Source organism: Lotus japonicus, chromosome 1, assembly GCF_012489685.1.
Source record: "Lotus japonicus ecotype B-129 chromosome 1, LjGifu_v1.2".
NCBI lineage: Eukaryota > Viridiplantae > Streptophyta > Magnoliopsida > Fabales > Fabaceae > Lotus > Lotus japonicus.
The window spans coordinates 58,084,091-58,101,516 of NC_080041.1; the positions used below are offsets into that span (position 1 = coordinate 58,084,091).

Here is a 17,426-nt window from a genome sequence, read left to right on the forward strand (position 1 = left end):
TTCACTGTCCACTTTGAATTTTTTTTTTCCTATTTAACTGTCCACTTAGCATTTCAAGAAAGCATTAAATGATGTTTTTACAACAAATGCCCTTATCAGTACAATAAATGAGGAGAGATAACGCATATTTTAAATGGTAAAATAGAAAAATAATCCTCACTTTTTTCTAAAAATCAACAAAATTAATCACACCTTTAATATGTGTGTCTGCACTCAAAATGAACAGTTAAATAGGAACAGAGGAAGTAAGAACTAGAACTTAACATTAGAGATGCTCTAAGGTTAATGTCCCAAAACATTTAATTCTGCTATTGTGATTAAATAGAACACATTTTTAAGTCAACTAATGGGTTCATTTCCTTTGGTTTCAGCACAAACTAGTGCATTGTATTTAATGCAATTATATTTGTTGAGAGTCGAACTCAAAACATTTATTTTCTCCAAAAATTGTTATTTAGGGTTGTAGCCTAAAGAGTTACTCGCCCGTTCTAAAATTATTTTTATTTTAGTTTCTTATGATTTATTTCAAAACCATTGTTGTTTTATAATTCCAAAGCATTTTATCTTATTTTCTTATATTCATACCCTCATTTAATATTATATCTCTCAACTATCATCTCGTATTTTCACTTATTACAATTCTCACCCAATAGTTTACTAATATTATCATTCTCTCTCTTTAATATAACTCAAACATTAAATAAGAGTGTTTTAGATAAATTATATTATCAATTAATGAACTCTTAAACTATGTGCATAACCTTGGATAGAAAATAATGTAGTTGATAGAGAAGAGTTGTGGTTGATTAATATGAAAGGTGATAAGTGAGTGATAAATTATTAAATGAGGGTATAAATAAAAAAAATTCGAAATCAGTTTCTGATTTGGACTACCTTTACCGCCGAGTACCGCCGACATACGACTGGACTTTCTGAGAAAACCGTCGAGCTTTTGGAGCAATGTATAGCGCCCCACCGAGTTCCTAGCCACGAAAGGATGAAGGACATCTCTTCTTTTCTTCTCTGGCGATAGCTCTGCCGCCAACCATCGTGAACCGCCAACTTCTCGAGTGACCATTCGCCGACAAGTTTATAGAACATGGATTTTGTGAGCTTTCAATCTTTGATTGCGTTTTTAGCCTTGGACAAATAATATTTTAAAGGAAAATAACTAACATGTTTCGCTTGTTGTTGTGAGCATTGAAGTTTAAAAGATGTTAGCGAAGAGGTTTTCCTTGTTTTTACAAATGTTTTCATTCTTAAAAGAGAGACAAAATGCTAGTTTTATGTATCCTTTTATTGCTGTATCTGTCTGGTCGAGGAAGAGTAGTTAATGACGTTAGTTAACTCTTTTTTGTGACATGAATAAGCCTATGAACTTATGTGTTTTCGGTGAACATAAGGGCAGTTTTTAAACTTTGTTTCTTTTAATATATGATTGGACACTTATCGAATTGGAGCTATGCTTTAGCTCGGGTTGATTAAGTCGTGTCGAAAGACTTGAGGTTGAAAAAAATCTTGATATTAGAGAAGTTTATAAGTTTTTTTAAAAAATACTTGAATGTAGAAGATTAAGATTTGAATCCTCGGAAGTTCGATGACTTTTTATAGTTAAGAGATGAATCAGGGACTAGCTTGAAGGTTGAATCTGGGAGGTGAAAATCTGAATGTCTTTCCTTGAGTTGAAGCCTTGGTGTAGAATCTTGGTTTGGGTGACTTAAGAGAAACTAGGAGTTGACGTTTATTGTTCAAAGTGTTTTCTTTGATCGTCCATGATAATAATACATGAGTATGAAAGTCGATATTTACATAATGCTATATAGAGTTGTGAAGTCCTTTATTGGTTGGTTCACACGGTAACTCCAAGTAGAGATAAACCAAGTCGAGATATTCAACGTTAGAGAATGTTATGTATTCTTCTCAACGTGTGGAACCATGGATCGATGTGTTTGCGTGCTATTTATACAATGGAACTAGACTTGATGGGTTACTATGTAGTTAGACTCTAGATAAATAAGTGATGATCAAACTATAGTTTTATCGATCTCGCGATAAGAGTTAGTGAATTTGATCTATGAGATGCAAGATTGTGAAATTAGAATTGTGTAGTTGTATTACTTGATAAAAGGATGCACAAGTGTTGAAGTATGCCATGAAAGTTTCTCTTATGATTGACGATAGGCGTGTAAGAATGGAATATAAGAATGAATGATTGGGTCGAGGATTAGCTTGTAAGAGTCGTATACAAGACTTCATGTTGTTGTAAGTGATTTGATGAGTAAGCGATGAAGATAAAGAGAACCGTGAAAGACATCTTAGAGAAGCTTGGTTTGTTACCTTTCAAGCATGGAATAAAGAGATGATTGTGTAAAAGAAAAGTAAAAACGTTGTTTTGAGATTATGTGTGAATTTCTTTAGTAAATTTTTTTGTGTGCGTGCTATTATGAAAATCCCTCAATGAGTTGTTTGTTTGCAATTTTTCAAACAGTTTTCAATTTTTAAAAACTGAAAATCTGTTTGATACGACCTGTTTTCAAAAACAGTTTTTAAAAACACTTCTAATTTTCAGTTTTTAAACTTTATCTTCACTTCAACCTCAACCCACCATGGAGACTGCATCTCAATCTCTGCAACTAGCTCAACGTCCTCAAACTCCCAACCAAGAAGAAAGAAGTGATCAAAATCCTCCTCATATCTTACTAGCAACTCTCGAAGAATCATTAAGTGTTGACAGGACCGATCCACTTGTAAAGTCCGAGCTCACCACTCCAACTACTGCTCCAAAGAACGTCTTCACTGCCACATCCTCAAGAAGCTCTACTGGCATAACACTAGCAGCCCACAATGGCAGGAAGAGACATCTGCAAACGGTCAACGTTCTTGCAACGTCTGGATGTCAGTGTTAAGAATTCAAACTTTGGCTATGTAATTCACTCCTGAACGATGGCATCTAAACTTGACTCAAGATACACTCTTGTTCTGTACTAGTAGCTTACTAGATCTAAAGGAATATTCTAGCAAGCCCTAACAGAGCACAAATAAGGAATGATGATGAAATAAATGTGTACTATTCATTAATGAGTCAAAAGCTGCTGAGTACAATCATGGACCCCCCTTTTATAGTGGGTGAATCTGTAACCCTAAGGAAACTAGGGAATTGCGCCTTATGTATTCAAGGCCCAATTCCCAAAACTTAAAAGTAAATAAGCCCAAGTACTCCAGTTCCTAGATGGGCAGCTCTCCTCGCCTGGCTTGGACCGTCCTTTGTAGGCGGTCGTGCCCTGGGTAGATAGCCAACCCGTGCTTGTTCTGGAACCTTTATCTCTGGCATTCGCGGTGTCTGAGGTGGGTCCTATGCTGAGGAGACGCTTTCCCAGCCCAACTCTGGTTGCCCTTTACATACCTCCAACACTTCCACCTGACTACTCTCAGTGGAAGCGAACTGCTTGGTGATGCTATGTGAGAGCTGCTCCCAACTATCATCTTCAACAACCTTGGGCATTCCTACGTCCTTGGGCACACTGGACGTTTTTTCGGTTTCCTACAGGTTTCCCTTGCCTAGATGTGAATCAGATGGAAACTATTCTTCCTAAGCATCCACTGCCAATCCAAGTGAGTCCGGAGACATTGCCTGAAGAGTTCTAAATGATGTTGCCTTCTGACCAGTCTGAAAGAAAAGTTGTAGCATCTGCTGAAGCAACTTCTTCTGGAGTGATAATTGAAGAAGTAACAGGGTATCTTCCATTGCAGAAACGCTGGAACTTATTTTCAAGAAACTTGGTTGAAGCCAACTCTCTCTCTCTCTCTCTCTCTCCCCTAAATTATCAGTAGTTTATTATGACTGCACTATTTTAAGCCATTTAATCTTTATCTGAACATCTTGTGGATTTGCCGTGTTTTGGCACCTATGCTCTTAAATGCTTCACTATTTTCCCTGTCATGATTTATCTTTTACTGCATCTTATCACTTGTGCTTTGCTTTTTGACAATGAAAAATGGGGAGAGTAAGAGAAAAGTGAGAAACGTTTTGAAAATGTTGAGTATTTTCCCTTATTATTAGCTCTATTTTGTCTAAGGTACTTGTGGTATTTTGGTATGTTTCATGTTGTGACAAACAACATTGTTTTTGTCTGATGTGCAACCGAATGTTCTAGGCATCCGGTAGAACGTTGTTATTCGGGTTGCTGCGTGTTCTTTGCGTATCTACGTGGAGCATTGATTGTGAAGATATGACTGTGATTCTACGCGTTTTATAAACTGAACATATCTTCTGTGATATGGAGAATTAATCTATTTGGAAAAATAGGATTAATTTGTGTGGACCAAGTAATTGGGATGAATTAGTCCTAGTGTGGTTATTTTTTAAGAAGATCTTTTTGAAGATTTGCTTTTGTTTTACTACATGGACTTATTGAAGCTTAGCCCATAGAAGACACCGTCTGAAGAGCGTCTATTTAAGTTGATTAAGAAACCCTAGCTGACATACGTGGAATATTAGTCGTGCTGCTTGTGCTATTAGGGTTTTTGTTGTGAGTCCATTGTGTGAGTTTTGTAATCAACTCGTGTGCTTCCATTGATTATAACAACACTGAGTTGTTGTGTTTCGTTGAGTGTTAATCTCCACATCCTTATTGTACTTTGTGATTCAATCACTGGGGCAGTGATTGTTGAGAGAAAGTGAGAGAGGCTCTCATACTTAGATGGAGTACTAAGTAGAAATACGCTGGGTAGCGTTTAGGCTGTAAGACTTTGAACAAGGAGTGTTCTAGTAAGACCGGGTGTTCCTAAACTACTAATAGTGGATTTCCTTTCTTGGGTGAAAACCCTCCAGACGTAGGTGACGTTGCACCGAACTAGGTTACCAATTCATTGTGTTATTTTACTTTGTTTTTTTTTAATTTCTTAAGCAGCACATTTAACATTGTGATTTGTTGTATGCATGTTCTACACAATGTCATGAACATTGTGTAACACATCCGTCCAAGGCGAACAAGAATTTCAGAAAAGTTAAAAGAAAAGTGGAAGAGTAGAAGTTTTTTCAAAAAACATTTATACGGAAGAAAATATTTTATGTAAAATGCCTTGAAATTCAAAAGAAAAGTTTTCAAAGGGCATATGAAAGGGAGAATAAAGGTTCATGAAATTTCTTAACCTCTCTTTTGAAAAAGACATTCTCTATGTGCAAACGATAGGGTGTGCATATTGGTAGAAAACTCAGGGGGAGTAGTCTACATCTTTTAAAAAATAATTATATCTTGTTTTCTCTTTAAAATTTTCATCATAATAAAGGGGGAGATTGTTAAGTTTAAACGCTAGTTATATCGTTTATCATATTTTGAATAATAAAAATTTCAAAAGATATAAGTGTAACGGTTAAAATTTCATGTGAATTATAGTGCAGGAAATATCACTTATGTTCCACACCTTCAATTGTCTGATGATAAATGCTGCAAAACAGTCTGCACAAGAGAAGAAAGGTCAAAGCTGCAAGATATAGTCTTCACAAGAGAACCACAACCAAATCTACTAGTCCGTCTGCCCAAGAGAAGAATACACTTACTGAATACATTCATCGTCTATGTCAAGCTGAAAGTGTTGTCCAGAGATTGTGCACCATCCATTCAAATTGGAAAATATCTCTGACATTCTTGAGGGAAAGTCAAGTGCTAAAGGATCACGTGATACTCTACAAAGCACACTGACCATGGAAACAAGTACAATGTTGTCACAATCGAGTTTCCTCTTTCTCTCTCTAAAGGAATGGAACAAAGCTTATCGTCTATTCCTACCTCGTCATATCCTAGTCAGGAAACACATTTACAAGATAGTTCAATCTCTGAGAAGAAGCTGTATATGATTGATCAACTCACATCGTGTGAATATTCTGATCAATAAAAAGAAAGCAGAAAGATCGTTTGAAGGAAGAAGACAATCATAAAAAGAAAACTGGAGTGTCTAAAGAATGTGCATTACCTTCAAATTCGAAGAGATCTCAGAATATCTTGGTGAAGAAGTCTTAAAGCAAGATCACATGATCTAACAAGGAACAACGCACAAAATAAAAGGACTCTAGTGTCACTATCAAATTACTACATCTTCACACCAACGGTGAGAAGCACAGACCTATGCTACCCACTTGCTAACAAACTACATCTTTTCGGCAAATGGTCCTCATCAAAAAATGCCATGCATTTCATTCACTGGACACATGTACACAAAAGCACCGTTTGATCCAAGGGCTTGTATCTATGTGAAGTAGAACCTCCAACAACTATTATCTAACTCACAGAATAACCCTGAAGTATAAAGAGCAAGATCTGAAGACATTGCGAGGAGGCTTTGAAGCTCACACAGAAAAGGCTTATCAACATTGTCTGCTTCAAGAAGAGAGAACTTATTCTTAAGAGGCAAATTGCTTACCTCAACCTGTCTAGAATCAAAACATAAAGTAGATCCTTACACTTTGTTTGGTGGCATAGAGATAGGGAAGAGATTGATAGAAGAGAGAGAAAGAGATAGGAGAGATGTGGAGTGACAATGAGTGTTTGGTTGTAAACTAATGTAGGTGAGAGAGAGATAGAGGGTGGGAAACCCCACTTTTTAACCTCTTCATGTTTTGCGAAGAAATTCAGCGTGTTGTTTTTTTTTTTTGATTTCGTGTGGTTAGTGGTGGTTCTAAACCAGCACTATTTTTTTTCCTTTTCTTGGAAGTTCGTGGCGGTTTAGAACCGCCACTATCTCCATTGTTGACTTTTTTGTTTAATAAATAATTTTTTAATCAAAAGTTAATTGGTTTCAATCTCTTCCACCTCATTAATTCCCATCTCTCTCTCCTTTATCTCTACCATACCAAACAACCTTTCAATCTACTCTATTTCTCACCTATTTCTCTCTACTCAACTTCTATCTTCTCTACTCTCTCTTCCCTATCTCTCACTTCTCTACCAAACAGAGTGTTAGAGTCAAAACTTATACCACATACTTTAGTTAAGTGTTGAGAAATTTTCTACTATCACTCTTGTAAGAAGAGATTCTTGTAGAAGAAAACTATCTTGGAAAAGATTGGTTAGGAGAAGTCCTTAAAATTCTTGTGGGAGAAGTCTCTGAGAATACTTTTGGGAGAAGTCCCTGAGAATATAGGGTTAAGATAAGTCTTGAGAATACTTGTAAAGGAGAAGTCTTGAGAATACTTAGGTTGGGACTGAGAATACGTAAAGGAGAAGTCCTTGATACCTTTTTAGTGAAATCTTGGTACAACCAAGGACTGGATGTAGCCCCATCGTTTAGGGGTGAACCATCGTTTAGGGGTGAACCACGATAAAAAGCCTGTGTGTCTTCTATTCATTACTATGCTTGACTATCCGCTGCACCAAATGATTTAAAAAAACTAGTTGAATCTGTTAATCTTTTGGTAAATAAAAATTTTCAATGACACAATTCAAACCCCTCTTTCTTATGCTATTCCTTTACATCTCATAAGTGTTCTTTATGTGCACTTTGTTTATTTTAGCAAAATAAGGATGTTTGGTTTTAATAGTGATTGACTAAGTGAAGAGCTCCTTGGAGCGTTGGATATTGTTGTTGTTTTTGTTGTTGTTTTTGTTCTTATTGTGATGAAATGTATTCATTGTGGAGATTGATGATATCATAATAATGGTTTGTAGCCATTAAGGAGATTCAGTTTTCACTTGTGTTTGCGTGGTTAATCGAGTCAGTTACGTGTACAACTCTTAGAGAATGCTTGAAGTTGTAGCTCTGGATTATGAGTTAGTAAGTTATCTCAGCTAGTGACTACATTAAGCGTACTTGTCAAGGGTATGAAGAACGGGAGCGCTTTGCGTCAGAGCTACAAGTGGAAGGAATCGAGCAGAAATGCACCTGAGGGGAGGGCAACTTTCTGTTTTTTATCTATATGATAAACAATTGAGTTGTTTGTGATTGATTTCTATTGAAGCATGTTGTTGAGATATTGATTGCTATTGAAGTATGTTGATTGAGATATCGACTGCTATTGAAGCATGTTGTTGAGATGTTTACTGATATTGATGCATGACTGAATGAATAGTATGCATGTGCAAGTGCCACCATAATTGTTTAATTGTGCTTGAGAATTATTATTCTACGGACTGTAAACACGGAGTGTTTATTGATGTTAGTGAGTAGGTTCCGATGAGAGGTCAGAACTACTGCTGCTGTTGTAGGATTGAGATCATCCTTAAGAAGATTGTCCTTAGGGGAAAAAAGAATCTTTAGAAAATGATATGTTTTGGAAAAGTAGGAAAATACTTCAAAGTTCTGAGAAAGAAACATCATAATGAAACTAATTCAAGTGCTAACACCTTTAAAACAAAAGATAAAAACTTTGAGAAGGAGAAACATAGGACCTTGGAAAGTGTTTTTAAAACGGGAAAAATCGATGATCCAGGTGTTGAGAAGATAAAGAGAAATTAAGTTTTGGTCATCAAGAGGATGAACCGTTCTGGTGCGAGAAGTCACTAGGGTGCGTAAGGCACAACACCGTTGTTTGGAAATATTGCAGAGAATTGAGTTTTGGTCATCAAGAGGATGGACCTTTGTGGCATACGAAGTCACTAGGGTGTGGGAGGCACTCCTTACTTTTTAAAGCATCTTGCCGGAAAGCCGACGTTTACCTATGGGTATTGTAAAGACAGTGATTGGTAGCTAGAGGCGCGTATCCTTGTGAGGAGGTTACATTGTTTGGCTAACTATGTTGCACCTATGCATGCATTCTTTTGACATATGTGACTCAGTATGGTCAGCATGAGAGAGTTGGATCGACTTGACGATGTAGTCATTGACACACTCATAATCATTCATCTAGATTTGATATTTTGATGTGCTGGTTATATGAACTGTGGAATGATAACATGTATTGACTGAGTATTGTGATATGATATTATACATTACATTTCCAGTGCCTAACAATGATGTCTATTGTTGCCTTTGTTGTATGCATTGTTGTATTACTATGTACTATTGTCGGGAAGTTGACCCCTCTCACGCCATTGTATTTGGGCGACCGACAACCGCCAGATGATGACAGGTGACAATATGAGAAAATGCTACACTACTGGAAGAATGTCATTGTGCTGACTAATGAGGAAAGTTCCTCAAGAGAAGAGGAGAGCAATTGTGAGAGTCCAACGAAGGACTAGTGGAAGACTCGTAAGAGTAGAGTCGGGTGTAAGTCAAGAGCCTTTTGGGTAGAGAGCACACCGTTGTTGGTGGAAGTGTAAATGATTATTTTATGAGTCTATACTTAAGAGTCAGAGTAGGTTATGGTGCATTGCTTTCCTGCATTTTTTCTCTGTGGGAAACATAGTAAGAATATCGGTTTATTGGAATCACTGCATATTGAATTCATTTGTCGAATCTAATTATACTTTACTTTGTTGTATATGTTATGTTCATCCCTTTTAAATCCAAGCACTTGTCTTGGTTGAGGTTGGATGTATATTTGTTTATGGTTGGGAGTATGCATGACATGTTTTGGAAATGCTTTGAAAAGAAAAAAATATATATATCTGCATTTGCTAAGTACTTATGAAAAAGCTATTGCATATTTAATTCGTGAAAGGTTATTATTGTGACCCGCGAAAGTTGGGACGTTACAACCACCACCATAACCTTCCAAATCGCCACCACCACAATCACCACTTTCGCAATCGTCACCAACATGCATCACCTACACCACCACCACGAATGTTGCCACCTCTAGAGCAATCATTGTCATCGAAACCATCATTGTCACAACCACCACAACCACAACCACTGCCTACCACTCAACGCTCCTAAAATCATCCTCGCCGCCGCCATCACCACCACATCCACCACCGCCGTCGCCGCAATCACAACGACCACTGTCATTACAAGTAATATCCACCAACACCTCCTACATCACCACTATAACCAACGCCACTGTCACCAAGTAATGTTCATAAAATATGTCTCCGAACAATGGTAATATATTATTGTGAATTTAAAAGTTAACAACAACTTTTTATAACTTAAATATATAAATTAAAAATCACACCAAACACAATCTAAATACATAAACAAAATAGTGAAAACAATTACTTCCTCTTTTGTAACCAATAAAAAAATCACTTCCTCTTTCATATTATTATCATCAATTTTTCTTCTTATTGCAGTTTTCTTCAGTCACTGACGAACACACTGTCGTGATGTGTGCCAAAGTATTCTGCTTTGAATGCAGTACAATGTGATGAACACCAGGATCGATCTCACAAGGACTTGATAAATTATTAATTGATATTAGAGTAAAACAAAAAAACCTAAAAGGGGGGTTGATTGATTGGATTGAAAAGTAACAAAGCAAAACTTAAAAGATATTTAATCAGATAAAAGAAAGTGTTAGTCATCGGATTATAACATTCAAGTGCAACAAACCTTCATTGGTTACAAAAGATTAATTCTTCCTTATTGTTTCCCTAATTCGTGAGAGTTTATTAACTAAGTGAAAATCTATTCACAGTTTCCTAAACTAAGCGATTAAGAAACAGTTACGAACTAACATGAACTAAGCGAACATACATCAACTCTTATTTCTAAAACTACGAAATTAAGCAAACCCTAGATCAGAAATAGAGATGAAAAGAATTAATAAAGAAAGAATTTGCATTAAGAACAGAACCTCAAGTTTGCAAACACAAGAATATTAAAAATCCTAAGACTAACTATGGAGTTTAGCAACTCATACTAGAAAAGATGGAGAGAGATATTTGGAGAAGGTGGAGGAGGTGATGGTGAGGTGGTGAGGTCTAACAAAAGCCTAAACTCACTTATTTATACTAATAAATAAACTTGTTCATAAAGTAACAATCTTTGTTATCTAAATCTTTTCTAAATCTTCACAAAATCGGGCCCACATAAAGGAGTAAGCAGCTGAACAATCAGGCATTCGCGGGTCCCACAAGAAATCTGAATCTTCAATTGAGGTTATCATGAGAGTTGTAGATCTTTAAGTCAGCTTCACGGGCCTTCAATCGGATCCTAATTCGGAGTTCTGTAGCCCAAGATATGATCATTTTAGTGCAGACTGTTCCAGACTCACGGGATTAGCGGCAGCAACTTTGTAAGGCTATTTTGACCAAGTTAGAGGCTGATTCTAGAATTGTGCTGAACATGAAAGTTGTAGGGCTTCGAGTTATCTTTCCAATGACATATTATTCGCCCTATTTCGATATTGTTAGCTCCATATTCAATCTGTTCTAGGAAAACAGTCATAGAAACTAAAAGTATAGAATTAAGCTCTTTTCCATGAATAATCCAAATAAGCACTAATGGTCAAAATATGGCTAAGTCATAACAATTAAGCATAAAAATGTATATAATGAAGCTTAGAAAGACACACGTAAAGTGTATCAATTATGCGCTTATCAGTCACATATCTTTTACTTTGTCTATTTCATTCCTCGTCACTTTCATTTGGATTTTGGTGGAATCAGTATAAACTGTGAATCATCTTTTTCTATAAATTTAATTAAAGTTGCCGTGGATATATGATTAACAAGGTATGGGATGATGATTTTTTTATAGAACAGAAAAATTCAATCGGCACCTTTTTTTAAAGAAAAAAAATTCCATATTGGACTATTTGCAAAAGACAACGTCCATGCATCCCTTGATCTATAAATTAGCCCCTACGTTCTTACTTACGAGCATCCAAGCACAGAGTTAAACTAGCAAACCTGCTGCTAATAATTAAGAACCATAGTTAGTTTGGAGCAGATCCAAAGACAGGGTTCGAAATGGCAGGTGGTGGATTCGTTGCGGATGCACCAACCACTAGCTTCGATAGCAAGATCACACTCGCAATTTTAATCACTTGCATCGTTGCTGCATCTGGTGGACTTATTTTTGGATATGATGTTGGAATTTCAGGTCATTCTTTTTAAAGATTATGTTTGTCTTACACTAAAAATACGTGCATCATATCATTAAATAGTGCAAACATTTTGAAACACATTTTTTCTCTCTTTTTCTTTGTTCTAGTCACATCACACCATATGTTATGTCTATCACTTATTTTTCATCATTTTCTAGCTTTTTAGTAGGTCTACACCCACTACACCGACAGAATGTCCGGGTGTACACCAATCTTTACTGTTTTAATGTTCTTCTAATTGCTTTCCTCCATTCGATTTTCTTCTTGTTTTAAAAACAAACCTTGGACTACAATAACTGAATCTGACGGCTAACATGTGTTTCAATGAAAATGTTAATGAACTTCAGGAGGTGTAACAACGATGTTGCCGTTTCTTGAAAAATTCTTCCCGGACATACTGAGAAAGGCTGCTGGTAGCGATGTAAACATGTACTGTGTGTATGATAGCCAAGTGCTGACACTATTCACATCTTCTCTGTACCTGGCTGGGTTAGTCACATCTCTTTTAGCGAGTCGTGTCACGGCATGGATCGGACGAAAAAACACCATCATCTTGGGTGGTGCCACCTTCCTTTGTGGTGGTGCACTTAATGGGGCTTCTCAAAATCTTGCTATGCTCATGATTGGGCGTGTCCTCCTCGGATTTGGGGCCGGCTTCACTAATCAAGTGAGTCAACATCTAAATTATTGTTAAGTAAATACTCCCTCCCTCACTTCTAATTTTTTACTCACAATTATTTAATTCTCTAGGATTAAAAAAAGTAATTACTAGTAATAAATTTGTAAGAAAAAGAAATCATTGACTTTCCTAGATTACTCATGAATTTCTCTTTCTAAGATTTTTTTAATTATAATAATCCAATAAAATATAGATATAAGAGATTTCATTATTCATTATAGAAAAATTAGTAATAACATTCGTAACTTTTGACATTGTCAACAGTAATAGTTGTCAATCCTTTAGTCAATTTGTTATTGACAATTAAAGATACTCAAGATAGATTGGCTTAGAAACTAAATTGTTAAATGCTTGCTTGAATGTTAGCTGCCAAATAGCTAGAATTTGCTAATCTCACCGCTAATTCGCAACCCGTGTTTATCGCCCCACCAGAACAAGTGGTATATACTAGATAAGCGCACATATAATCTTAAAGTTCCATAATCCTTATAGTCTTAGGCATCATTATATATGTAACATATTTAATGATGTAACTGGGAAATGTTTCATTTAAAACTCAATTATGATTATTTGAAAATTAGACAAGACAATTTTCTAAATAACATGAAATTTTTTTAGAAAAGAAAATAACATGAAGTTTTTACTATGACGTTTAATTAATAAATAAATTTATATATGAATAATAAATATTAAAAATAATTTATTAAGTAAATTAAAGCCCAAACTCTGACCTTTACATAATTGATAATATCAATTGGCACTGTGATGTAAGGCGATTTTATAGTAAACTATTATTGACTATATCCTAGTCCACTATAAAAAATCATATCATAGTCCACTAGGCAAAATCATCATCTATATATAATTAATTCGGGCAATTTTGAAACTGTCTGCTATATAACCATCAATATCATACACCCAATCATCAAAAATTAAAATACTAAAGGAGCTTCTATCACTCATTTTCATTATGGCACATATCTAAATTTAATTTATCAAAAAATCAAGAAAGTCAAAATAATTGGAATAACTATGAACTCAACCAAGTGTGTCCTAATGGATTTTTCCTAATAAAGTTTTAACGATGCTCATTCTTAAGTGTGACCTTTGGTTTTGCTATATCTTGACTTTCATGAGAGAGATGTTCTCATGTTACTCTCTTTCACTCAATAAAATCTTTTATGATCGAAAAAAAAAAAAACAATGAACTCAACCAAGTGTATTAAAAACCGGACCAACCAGACTGCTTTAACAAAAAAATTGAGTAAAAAAAATTGGTCTAATTGGCACTATGAACTATAGTTTTGCATCAGACTTGCCAAACTAAAACAACTCGGTTGAAAAACCCCACGAGACTAGGAGCTAGTGAAAAGAAAGCAAGACCACGATGCATACTTTTATCGTGATAGACAAATGTTAGTTGTTAATTGTTAGTAAATTAGTTTTTTCACTAGGTTTAAACCTTGACCATTTACGCTTCATCCCTTAGCTCCCCAAGAGTGCTATTTTTTTGCGTATAGGGCACACAATTATATATATATTAGGGTTAAACAACATATTGGTCCCTGTCTTTTTGTCACCGTCTGACCTAATTTCAGACGACGACACAAAGACAGGGACTAATATGATGCTTAACCCTATATATAATTATCTTATGATTATATTTTAATGAAATTCTTTTGATTTATTTGTAGTTATTGAAAATAGTACACTTAATATTATTGTTCCAATCATATTATAATATATATTATATTATATTTCAGTAATTCACACCAAAAGTATTATATTATGCTCATTTGTCCATTTAATATTTTTATCTTTAATACACTTTTCAAACATCATCTATATATTTCTAAAAACTTTATTTTTTTTTCTTATCTTAGTTGGTTATCCCAAACTTTGTAGTGTGTGAAATAAATTAACCTTGTATGATTAGTTGCCTGATGTCTTGGTACATTTGAAACAGGCAGCACCATTGTACCTTTCTGAAATCGCTCCAGCAAAATGGCGAGGCGCATTCAACACAGGCTTCCAATTCTTCCTGGGAGTAGGCGTAGTTGTGGCAGCCTGCATAAACTACGGCACCGCCAAGCACACGTGGGGCTGGCGCGTCTCTCTCGGCCTCGCAGTTGTCCCTGCCGCCATTATGGCGGGCGGCGCCTTCCTCATAACTGACACGCCCAGCAGCTTGGTCGAGCACGGCAAGGTCGACCAAGCCCGATACGCCTTGCGCAAAGTACGGGGTTCCACCGTGGACATCGAACCAGAATTGGAAGAACTTATTCGATGGAACGAGGTTGCGAAATCTATGAAGGAGGAACCGTTTAAGGTCATCTTTGAGAGGCAATATCGGCCTCACTTGGTGTTAGGAATTTTGATCCCGTTGTTTAACCAGCTTGCAGGGATCAACATTGTGGCATTCTACGCGCCTAACCTCTTCCAATCTGTGGGTTTGGGGCACAATGCTGCTTTGATGTCCTCCATTATACTTGGACTTGTCAACCTTGCTTCTATCCTTGTCTCCACTGGTGTTGTTGACCGCTTTGGTCGAAGGTTCTTGTTCATCACCGGAGGCATTGTTATGTTTGTGTGCCAAGTAAGTTAATTTGCTGTTAATTATTTTTCTTAGTCAATGTTATTGTTTTCCTTAATTGTATTTTTGGTCCCTTATAATTTAAATTGTGAATGATTTTGGCCCACCAATTTTTTGAATTGAGGAACCATTCAACTTCAAGAGTACTATTATGCATATATCTTTAGAAACTGTCATTTTTAAATGTTAGGAAAATGACATTATATGTGTTTAATTAATTTACTTCAATATATCATTCAAGTATATGTTAATGTGAAGTAACTTTCTTAATTGATGTTACTGTGAAGGTTGGAGTTGCTGTAGTTCTAGCAGTGGTGACTGGTGTTAAGGGTACAAAGGACATATCAAAGGGCAACGCAATTCTGGTATTGGTTCTATTGTCCATATACACAGCAGGTTTTGGTTGGTCATGGGGTCCTCTCAGTTGGCTAATTCCAAGTGAGATTTTCCCATTGAAGATCAGAACCACTGGACAGAGCATAGCTGTTGGTATTAACTTCATCACACTGTTTGCACTCTCGCAAACATTCTTGGCCATGCTATGCCACTTTAAATTCGGTGCGTTCTTGTTCTACGCGGGTTGGATTTTGATAATGACCATCTTCATTATATTTTTCTTACCTGAGACCAAAGGAGTTCCATTGGAGTCCATGTACACTATATGGGGAAAACACTGGTTTTGGCGTCGGTTTGTTAAAGGGGAAGCTAACCAAGAGAATCATCCATGAAGTGGATCTCACTTTAGCTAGGTGCTAGTGTTGTTTGTGAGCAAAAATGATGAAAATTGTTGGCTTTTTCTTTCCTATAGCTTCTAGATTTGTTTTTGTTTATATGTATAAATATATGTATATTGTTTTGTGGCATATCGAAAATAAAAAATAATTTGAATAAAAAAATATGTCATGTTGGGGTAAAAAATATTCTTCGATCGAAAAATTATTGGAGAATTTAGGGTATTGATTAGCCCAATATTTCTCTGTCGTAAAAGCTACTTTTAAGGTAAAGCTTAATATAAGAGTTTTAAGAAAAAAAGTAAGAGTTGCTTTACGGTTTTTATTTTTCACATCTCAAAAGCGACTTTTAATTTAAAAACTATTTGTCAGTTTATGAATTCATGAAAATCGCTGGTTGCGGTGACACGCTGGTGGAGGTGTCAAGTAGTAGTGGTAATGCAGATCAATATTATATATGGCAGCAGTGGTGGTGGCAATGATAGCGACGGTGGTGGTGGCGGAAATGGAGGTGGTGGATTGTGGTAGTGGTAGTGGTGGAGATGATACGGTGGAAGTGGGTGTTACCTAGTGGCGACGTGGTCGTGGAAACAACAGTGGCGATAAAGGTTAGAGTGGCGGTGGTGGAAGGTATTGGTGGAAGTGGGGTGATGGTGGAGGGCGAAGGCGGTGGTGGTGGAGGGCGATGGTAACAGTGATGGCAGATGTGGTGGTGGTGGAGGGTGGTGGTGACAATGGCGATGATGATAATGGTGGGTGGTCGTAATGGAGGTGCTCGTTTAAGGAGGAGGCTGTCATGGTGGGTGAGGTAGCGGTGCTGAAGGTAATCAATGGTGGCGTTTAATGGTTGTGTGGTGGTGGCGGAGGTGGCAGTGGTGGTGCTGGAGCTGGTGGTCGTTGTGGTGGTGGGTGTGACCTTGTGGCAACGGTGGTCATGGAGGTGGTAGCGCTAGTGGTGATGGTCAGTGGACACAGTGATGGTAGAGGTGGTGGTAGCGGCATGCAGTGATAGTGGTGATTGTGGAGGTGGTGGTGGAGGTGGCAATAGAGGCGACTGTGGCACGGAGACCGTGGTGGAGGGATGTGTTTGTAGTGGTCGTGGTGGTGTGTGGTGGGGTGGCGATAGAGGGTGGTGCTGACATTGGAATGTGGTTGTGGAAGTGGAAAGTGGAAATGGTGGTAGCAATGATGGCAGTATAGGTGATTAGAGGCAAGTAAATAAGAGCACAATACACTAGCCTCCATAAGAAAAAAAGTTACATTTTCTAAAATAACTCATCTTGATTCATTTTTTCTAAAAACTGTCTTATTATATTTTACTTCAATAAAACTAAGTTTCTGATTTTACAAAGAACTTTTCATATATTGTGTTTGGCCTAACTACTTCTTTTAAGGATAAGAGAATGAGGAAAAAGTTGGGTACTTGTCGGCACCTAGAAATCCGTAACGGCTAGTAAGGTAGGCGAAGCATCTCGCCAGCCATCGTAGCCAACC

At 36.7% G+C, this 17,426-nt stretch overlaps 1 protein-coding gene across 1 annotated transcript; it reads left to right on the forward strand.

Moving 5' to 3' along the window:
* The first annotated feature begins 11,689 nt into the window (after positions 1–11,689).
* Positions 11,690–16,097, forward strand: LOC130732495 (sugar transport protein 5-like). The gene is made up of 4 exons (XM_057584534.1): positions 11,690–11,925; positions 12,277–12,596; positions 14,575–15,204; positions 15,489–16,097. Exons 1-4 carry the CDS (start codon positions 11,793–11,795, stop codon positions 15,927–15,929), a joined length of 1,524 nt encoding a protein of 507 aa, XP_057440517.1. The 5' UTR covers positions 11,690–11,792; the 3' UTR covers positions 15,930–16,097.
* The last annotated feature ends 1,329 nt before the right edge of the window (positions 16,098–17,426 follow it).